Raw genomic sequence first — 10171 nt, forward strand, 5'->3', positions numbered from 1 at the left:
TTCATTTAGCAGACGCTTTTATCCAAAGCGACTTACAATTGTTCAAACACCGACGGACGCAGCCATCAGGAGCAATTAGGGGTTAATTGTCTTGCTCAAGGACACTACAGCATGCTAGCAGGAGGAGCCTGGGATCCAACCAGCAACCTTTAGATCACTACACCACCAGCTCTACCGCCTGAGCTACCATCCCCATGTTATTTATATCTGGTCATTTGCTCATGCCGTGTCACTGACCTCCATGTCACTTAATCCCACCCCCTTGTGCTCTGCTGTCACTCCCAGTTCACTTCCCTGTGTTCTTTGCCAGATTGTCTCTTGCATTACACTGACCTTTACTGCATTACGAGCTGTTTCCTGTACCTTCCGTCCAAACCTCCGCCTGATTCCCTGGACCCTGATTCTCTCTTCCTTGCCTCTGGACCCTGATTCTCTGCCCGTTTCCCTGGACCCTGATCTGCCTTTTCCCTGCTGGATAAGTTTGCCTTCTCTGACTGATCTCCTGGTTTTGACCCCTGCCTGTTTTTTTTGTTATTTTATAACCCTTGTAGACTTTGACTTCTTATCAAATTGTTTTTGTGTCGTGCTTATGGGTTCACATCTGTTCTGAGCGTAACAGTTATCGAGATATGAAATGACCAATATCGGGATAGAAGGTTTTGGCACAGGCAATTAGCATCTCACCAAGAAGAGTGTGTGTTTATGTGTGCGTGTGAAGCATGGGACTGCTGTTTTCACCCCCCACACAATCTCCATCACAGAAACAAGATCTACACAATCAGAGCTAATTGCTAAACACAGCGACTAACACACACAATGAATCACTATTATTAATAACATGGTCACTTGCGCTATTTTATCAGTTATTAAACTCCTATTAAACAGACATTCTGTCCATTACAGATCAATATCATTTCACTATGAATCCATTCAGTCTTTCAAAATGAAAGTTATTTTGTGATCAAACTTCCAAATTCCTTCTTATGACGTTTACATCTATGACACGGTTGAATTTGTTGCGATATCATATCTGATCTCATGTGATTGATCACCTGCCCAAAGCAGCGATAAGAGTACAGTGGTACTTTGACTTAGGAGTTTAATTTGTTCTGTGACAGAGCTCGTAATTCAATCTGCTCTAATAGCAAATCAATTTTCTCCATTGAAATTAATTGAAATGCCATTCATTCGTTCCAGCCCCCCAAAAATAAAACTTTTTTTTCCTCTTACGTGTTTTTAAATAAGAAAAATGTATTTATAATTAACAAATATTGTATAAAACATAATTAAACACAATAAAAGAGAATGTGTAGATCATTTTTGCCTTCTCGCAGATGATACCCTCCGTCACGCTACCTCCTGCGAGCCGCTTCTCCGTCAACCAACAGCAGATTCTCGATCTTTTCATGGACGGCGGTCCGCAGCGTAGACATGATTTCAATGCCCTTGGCGTAGTACCCTTTATCACCTCCTTCTGCTTCAGTATGGTACATATGGTAGAAGTACTACGCTCGTACTGCCTCGCCAGTTCCATCACACGCACACCTCGCTCATGTGTTTCTATTATTTTGCGCTTTAAGTCAATGACATCATCCGCTTCTTCTTCTCAGCACTTACTTTTTTCTGACCCATGGTTCGAAAAAAAAAAATTGGCAAAATACCTGCACAAAGAGCACAAAATGCGAGCACAAAACACAAAAGAGATGCTTCCACACTCGGCTAACCACTTGAAGTGAAGGAGTGAGATGCGGGATGCTGGCCGCTTTCGCTGGCCACGCCCACCAGTAGCGGCACCTGAAGCTCGCTCCTCCTAACTCACATTTTTGATCGCATATCAATACAAAAAAATCGACGGAACGACGGCTCGTAACTCGGAAAACTGGTATGTAACTGCGCTCGTAACTCAAGGTACCACTGTATTTCCCTTCCTGGATCAACACCTGACAGACTGGAATAGTATAGTCATAAACAGCCGCTTGGAATCATGAGACCTGACTGCAAACACAGAAAATAAAGACGTTGAAGCATATTTTACTGATGCGTCTGTTATTCAGAGACCTGGTACGACACCAAATGCACTGTCGCAATCCGTAGGCTTGGCTTGGGAGATGATTTGATTTAAAGATGATTTGTACGACGCTTGATGATGATTTGTACAAAGGCAGGTCAGTAGATTTATTCATCGCAGACAAAATGGGACGGGTGGGAACTTCCAGACATACCAGAGACACTGACTGTATTGGCAGTCTGACAAAAATACTGCTACACCCTAGGAATCCCGGTTTAACCTTTAAAGCAGTAGGCTGCATCCAAATATAGACTTCCACCATTAGAAAGTGTCCAAAAATGGACTTCCACCAATGGGAAGTGTCTAAATATAAACTCCCTCTGTTCCGACCCCAGGTGGGGAGTTTCCCGCCCCCCGTCCGTATTGTGACATCATAGCATTGTGATGATAGTATGACATCAGAACACAGGCAGATAAGATGGTCAGACAGAGACACAGACAGTCGATCAGATCAGACCCAGACTAACATGTCGTCCATCAGCCTCGTCATTGCCCGTGAGAAAGCACAATCTGTGAGTTAATTCACTGGGAGTGTGTTTAGCTCCCTGTATAGCCACGTACAGCTACACATGGTGAGGGCAGAAGAGTAAAAAGATTGGCTTCACCTCAAGGCATTGCTGAGAGCAAAGATGTCCGAACACCCAAGCCCCACGGAACCCTTAGACCCCTCGGAACCCCGAGGCTCCATGGAACTCCTGGGCCCAAGTGGACAGCCTGGCTTGGAGGAACAGGCCTGGACCGCAGAGGCAGTACAACTTTGACTGCGAAAGTCACCCAGCAAGCCCTTCTAGTCGGCCAATAAGTCCTTTAAATCGGCCAGCAGGTCCATCAAGTCCAGCGGGTCAAACATCAGTGTAATCGCAGTGGCCCGCGCAAGAGCCACGGTTGCACATACGGAGGCCGTGTACGCAAAGCGTCAAATGGATATGGAATTGGAAATGGCACATGCCAAAATAGAGAGGTCAATTGAGAGAGCATGCAACGACGCAGAGAGAGAGCGAGCACGTGTTGAGGCTGCAGAGCAGGCCACACTAGGGCCTCTTAAGAAGGAAGCAGAAGCAGAGGCTGCGAAAGCAGAAGCAGCTCTCGGAGCCCTTAAAGAGGAAAGGGAGGTGGAGGTCTCATCTTCTTCATCATCCAGGACACTCGGACACCTCACACTGGCACGAGGAGCGAGGCAGCACACTAGGAAGTGTGTCAGCACACATTTTGGGGAGCGACGCGGCAATGCTCGCAGCGCTGAATCACCCTGCCTCCAAGCCTTATCACCTACCACCCCTTGCCAGCTCCCAGAACCCGACAATACAAGGTCCTCAGGACAGGGGCCCGACTGTACCGCCTCCAGGAGCTCGGCAATAGTAAGACCCCCAGGATGCGGGCTTAGCCGTACCAGCCCCTAGAGCCCTTCTTCACGGAGGACCCCAAGTTGCAACGAAACGACCCTCTCTGCAGACCCGCAATCGATGGAGCGACACCCGCAGCCGTTGTCCACTGCACAATGCCGCAGCGATCACCCCTTAGCAGCTCTTCATGCCGGTCTCCTGACTTGGGCAGCAGAGAGGTCAGACACCGCACTTAGTGGAGAACAAGGCACCACTGTGCAAGGTGGGGGCCTTGCGGGAGACTCTCTCCCGCTCCTGCTCCTGCTCGCCGAACCTGGAACAGCTGACCATCTTATGCCGTCCATTCGATCTCCCCCAGGGAAGGTCGGTCATCACCACAGCCGTTGATATTCCACCGCAAGCAGACAACAACACAGCACTATCGGACCTATTTGATGTGTTGTGCGGACTTCAGAACAAACATCCCAACGCGGCTGTGGTGGTGAATGGGGACTTTAACAAGGCTAACCTTAAAAACGTTCTGCCTCATTTCCATCAACACCACGTGTGCTATCAAGGGAGATACGGATACCGTCTCGCTCCCTGCTTTCGGGAAATTGGATCAGTCCACTATTTTGTTACTTCCTATTTACGAGCCGTGCATCGCACGTGGAACGGGAAGGACGTAAAGCGGTTTCAGGACGCTCTTACTGAGGTAGGGTTAGGGTTTGGGTTAGGGACATGTTCCAATCAAGTTCCAGTGACGTCAGCGTGTTTACGGAAGTAGCTACGTGCTTCATAGCTATGTTAGCGGATAGCATCGTTTCCACGGTGAAAGTTTGGATATTTCCGAAACAGAAACTGTGGGCCGATAAATCCATCCGAGGCGCTCTGAATGCTCGCACAGCCGCTTACAATGACGGTCTTGTATCCGGAAATATGGACAGTTACAAAGCGGCGTTGTACAATCTGCGGGGGGGGGGGCGCTAAACAGATGTATAGGGACAGAGTGGAGCGACAGAAACGAACTACAACAGCAGCTCCTCCCCAGCCACGAATGTGGACTAACGGAGTGACGAACTGAACACCTTTTTTGTGTGGTTTGAGGCTGGCAACAACACCGCTAGCTCGCCAGCTAATAGGAGTTACACCGCTGGGCATGAGCGTGCACTCTCAGTGTCCGAGCATGACGTCAGGAGGGCTCTGATGCATGTGAACGCCAGGAAAGCTGCGGGCCAAGATGGCATATCTGGATGAGTACTGAAGACCTGTGCTAACCAGCTAGCCCCGGTGTTCACTATGATATTCAACACCTCCCTGGACGAGTCAGTGGTCCCGTCCTGCTTCAAGAGGTCCACCGTCCCGAAGACTCCAGCCTGCCTGAATGACTATCGTCCGGTGGCCCTCACCTCAGTGGTCATGAAGTGTTTCGAGAGGCTGATTAAGGATTATATCTAGACCACCGTCCCCTGCACCTTGGACCCGCTGTAGTTTGCGTACTGGCCGAACAGATGTAAGGTACTGCACACCACGCTCAAGCACCTGGATGGCCGGAAGGGGGCCTATGTGAGATTGCTGTTCATCGACTATAATTCAGCTTTCAATACCATAGTCCCCACCAGACTGGCTGTCAAGCTGCGGGAGCTACGACTGAGCACTCTGCTGTGTGCCTGGATCCTGGACTTCCTCTCAACCTGGCCCCAGGTGGTTAGGGTGGGGTTAGGGTGGGGAGGCACATGTCCATCTCCCTCACTCTGAACACAGTATCCCCCCAGGGCTGCATCCTCAGCCCCCTACTGTGCTCCCTGTACACACATGACTGTGTGGCCAGGTCCAGCTCTAGAAAAACCCTTCACGTCACGCACCTACGTCACTTCCGTAAACAGACGGTTAAAGCACAGCACGGGGGTGTTTCAGTCTCACTTCTCTATGAAAACTTTATTCTCCGTATTGTTATGGATTACGAGAATCAGGTGGAGGAAGCTCTGACTCATATTTTGGATCTTAATCTGACCAGTGTGATAAATCCAAGTCAGTGTAAGCAGCGCATACTGGACTTCACTTTCCGTGATGAGTCAGTTCTCCCACAGCGACGTGGAGAAAGACAGCGCTGCTGAATGTGATATTACTCTGGACTTGGAGAACATTTCAAACAGTGGATTTCAAACTTCATGTGACCATGAAACGGAATATTTTCAAGAACCACCGGTTGAGACCGACAATACGTCCGTTGTTACAACGGAAGTAGTCGATGACGTGATGAAGTTCGTTGCGGTTGGTGAAAGATTTTCAGATTTCAGATTTTCTGAGACTCATAGTATTGATAGACTACATTTTTGTTGTGTTGTCCGTACTTTTAAACTCCAAAATAATTCCACTTTTATAAAATATGTATATTCTTACTGTTAAATAAAAGCTTTTATAAAAACAAAATTAGTTGTGTTGTTGAGCTGTTGGTGATTGGCCCATTCAGCAGTATGTTAAGTAGCCACGAGGCTTTGTTAGTCCTCCAACCCCAGTTGCATTGTGAGAGCTGAATGAAGCTGGTGTGAGTTAAACCTTGAAGGTGATTATCTCAGGAACACAGTTTGCCAAACCCTTGTCATTAATAAGTCATAGCTATAAAAATATTTGCTTGATTTGCACAAGTGACACCTTGTTTGGAAGCTCTGATTCCTCTTTCAAATGATGCAGTAAAAATAAAAACTCGAATGCCGCCAAATGACCCTAAAGTACACAGTGGGTCACATATACATAACTGTATTCCCTTCTATTTTGTACCCCCACTTTGTATTATCTTTTTGAGTTTATTTTATTTTTATTTTATTTATATTATTCTATTCACTAACTACTTTACCTTTTAGGAATCAGTTAGTTTCAGTTAGTTGCTAGGTAGGAATTAGCTTAGTTATTATGTTCGTTTGAGTAACTATTGTGCATAATCTCCGGGTGCATTGTAAAGACATTTCACTGCATGTATGTATGAACGTTTGTATATGTATGTGACAAATAAACCTCTTGAATCTTGAATCGCAATCCGATCACGTCTCAAACCCAGACTAACATGTCATCCATCAGCCTCATCATTGCCCTTGAGAAAGCACAATCTGTGAGTTCATTCAAGTTATTGGTGTTTACATACCGTGTAGGAGCTATGATAACGTATTAACAGATTACTTACATCCGCATAGACATTGATCCTTAATCTGCCTATTTCTGTATTGTTCCCCAGTTTTACACCGCTTTCGTTAAAGATACCAAAAGTGAGCTCCTGTCTCCGGGTACTTATTGGGAGAGTGTTTAGCTCACTGTATAGCCACATGGATATACGTGGTGAGGGCAGAAGATCCTCCAATGGGAAGTGTCCAAATATTAGGGGTGTCATGATTGCAATTTGAAATCGAAAATAGATTGAAATGAGCGTTCGATTCCCAACTCCTAAATCACAAGCAGGTTTGAGATTCTCCCCATATTTTTGTGGGTAACATTGTCCAACATGGTCACCATTTAGGGGCAGTCAAGATCCGCCGGTAAACAAATGTAGTGTGCGCTGGGGGGTGTCCAAATATACACTTTCACCAATGGGAAGGTGGTCTGGAAACAGAAGTTCATCTCAGTGGCTGTGTGCAGCTGTCAGGAGCAGACTCCCCTGTTGAGCTGCAGTTGGACTGTTGTCCAGTTTCCGACCGCCTGAAAGACCGTCACAGCCGCACGTTAACACTACACCAACACTAATCCCTCAGACAGACTGGGATCAACTCCCAGAATCCCTGGGGAGCGCCAGGAAGAAGAGCCATGAACGAGGGACACCTTCCAGGGTGGAGGGCAGGAGTCGCAGAGTGGACAGATATTTCACACATGTCAAGAACATGTGAAGAGCATGCAAAAAACAAAGTAAAGACTGCCCGTCCATGGGTGTGGAGAGGGGAAATGTGCACTCCACTGTTATTGAAAAGAGCAAATCCATCCAACAAAAGTGGTAACTACTGTGAGGGATATTTCCAGAATTGCTTGGAGTAGTAAGACCAATAAGACGAATAAGACAGAGAAATGGTCGTGGTCTTTTAAGGTCTCCATGTAAACTGATGACCCAAAATTGAAACAGAGTAATATTTACTCATTTTTCTTGTGCCTTTTATGAATGCACTTTCACTTTCATGTTGTGTATGAAAGGAGCCGTAGAAATAAAGGTTATTATCATGACATTATTATCTTGAGTCACACAGTTGAATAATGTTGTTCGTGCTTCAGCTGGGGTCCCAGTCCAGACAGCAGCAGGTCACTGTTGGACAAGAGACAAACCACGAAACGCTGCCAATCATTTAGACCTTTGGCTTATCCACCGTATAATATTCAAACTTTGTTAAACTCCTGTTCCACAGACAGGTTTAGTTTTAGATGCATGAACTGTTGTTAACGTTGTATCTGTGGTTGCACATCGTGAGGTGTTTGTATGTGAACAGGTCAATGGGAGCTCAGCCGTTAACGAAGGAAATCATGATAATGATAATAACATTTATACCTATTTCTAGCCATGTGTCTACTTGTACAACAAGGCACCAAACTGGAGATGAAAACACTGCTATCATATATATTAAATACACTCCACCAAATAAACACATTCTGGTCTGGATGAAGTGCAGCCAAGGGGAGGAGGATAGCACTGAGCAAGGCACTGCTGGGTTCCATGGTGCCAGTAGAGACCCGGACGGACGGACACACACACACACACACACACACACACACACACACACACACACACACACACACACACACACACACACACACACACACACACACACATACATACACGCGCACACGCACACGCACGGTCCACTCACCGGCCGGCATGGCGGCTCCTCGCCGGGTCTCGGTGCGTCCTGCTCGGTCAGTCCGCTCAGCAGTCTCCCTGGTCGGGGCTCAGTCCTCGTGAGGCTCGGCTGAGACTCTGGAACGGCACATGACGCTGCTTCTTCAAACCACGGCGACGGTTGTAGCGGAGGGACCGACGAACCGAAGAACCGATAAACCGATAAACCGAGAGACTGATAAACGTATCGATCCGGGAGAGTGACGTTATCGGTCAGCTTGTTGACATACCTGCAGAGCGGAACTTCCTGTTCCACACGGAAGGATTAGAGGGGAGCACACCGACGCCCAGCCCCCTTTACCGTGCAAATACTAATAACTATCACATGCCAATGTCAGTATTTTCATGTGTTTTACCGTGCAAATACTAATAACTATCACATGCCAATATCGGTATTTTCATGTGTTTTACCGTGCAAATACTAATAACTATCACATGCCAATATCGGTATTTTCATGTGTTTTACCGTGCAAATACTAATAACTATCACATACCAATGTCGGTATTTTCATGTGTTTTACCGTGCAAATACTAATAACTATCACATACCAATGTCGGTATTTTCATGTGTTTTACCGTGCAAATACTAATAACTATCACATGCCAATGTCAGTATTTTCATGTGTTTTACCGTGCAAATACTAATAACTATCACATGCCAATGTCAGTATTTTCATGTGTTTTACCGTGCAAATACTAATAACTATCACATGCCAATATCGGTATTTTCATGTGTTTTACCGTGCAAATACTAATAACTATCACATGCCAATATCGGTATTTTCATGTGTTTTACCGTGAAAATACTAATAACTATCACATACCAATGTCGGTATTTTCATGTGTTTTACCGTGCAAATACTAATAACTATCACATGCCAATATCGGTATTTTCATGTGTTTTACCGTGCAAATACTAATAACTATCACATACCAATGTCGGTATTTTCATGTGTTTTACCGTGCAAATACTAATAACTATCACATACCAATGTCAGTATTTTCATGTGTTTTACCGTGCAAATACTTATAACTATCACATACCAATGTCGGTATTTTCATGTGTTTTACCGTGCAAATACTAATAACTATCACATGCCAATATCGGTATTTTCATGTGTTTTACCGTGCGAATACTAATAACTATCACATGCCAATATCGGTATTTTCATGTGTTTTACCGTGCAAATACTAATAACTATCACATGCCAATATCGGTATTTTCATGTGTTTTACCGTGCAAATACTAATAACTATCACATACCAATGTCGGTATTTTCATGTGTTTTACCGTGCAAATACTAATAACTATCACATACCAATGTCGGTATTTTCATGTGTTTTACCGTGCAAATACTAATAACTATCACATGCCAATATCGGTATTTTCATGTGTTTTACCGTGCAAATACTAATAACTATCACATACCAATGTCGGTATTTTCATGTGTTTTACCGTGCAAATACTAATAACTATCACATACCAATGTCAGTATTTTCATGTGTTTTACCGTGCAAATACTTATAACTATCACATACCAATGTCGGTATTTTCATGTGTTTTACCGTGCAAATACTAATAACTATCACATGCCAATATCGGTATTTTCATGTGTTTTACCGTGCGAATACTAATAACTATCACATGCCAATATCGGTATTTTCATGTGTTTTACCGTGCAAATACTAATAACTATCACATGCCAATATCGGTATTTTCATGTGTTTTACCGTGCAAATACTAATAACTATCACATACCAATGTCGGTATTTTCATGTGTTTTACCGTGCAAATACTAATAACTATCACATACCAATGTCGGTATTTTCAGGTGTTTTACCGTGCAAATACTAATAACTATCACATGCCAATATCGGTATTTTCATGTGTTTTACCGTGCAAATACTAAT

At 44.8% G+C, this 10171-nt stretch overlaps 1 protein-coding gene across 2 annotated transcripts in view; it reads right to left on the minus strand.

Annotated features, from left to right (window-relative positions):
* efr3a (EFR3 homolog A) overlaps window positions 1-8460 on the minus strand; it is a 76205-nt gene extending 67745 nt beyond the window's left edge. For both annotated transcript variants that reach the window (XM_080011303.1, XM_080011302.1), the window contains exon 1: window positions 8232-8460. In XM_080011303.1, the coding sequence (XP_079867429.1) occupies window positions 8232-8241 (10 nt within the window). In that variant the 5' untranslated portion in view covers window positions 8242-8460. The remainder of the gene's footprint in view (window positions 1-8231) is intronic.
* Window positions 8461-10171: the final 1711 nt, after the last annotated feature.

Source organism: Zeus faber (genome assembly GCF_960531495.2).
Source record: "Zeus faber genome assembly, chromosome: 12".
In the NCBI taxonomy this organism is placed as follows: domain Eukaryota; kingdom Metazoa; phylum Chordata; class Actinopteri; order Zeiformes; family Zeidae; genus Zeus; species Zeus faber.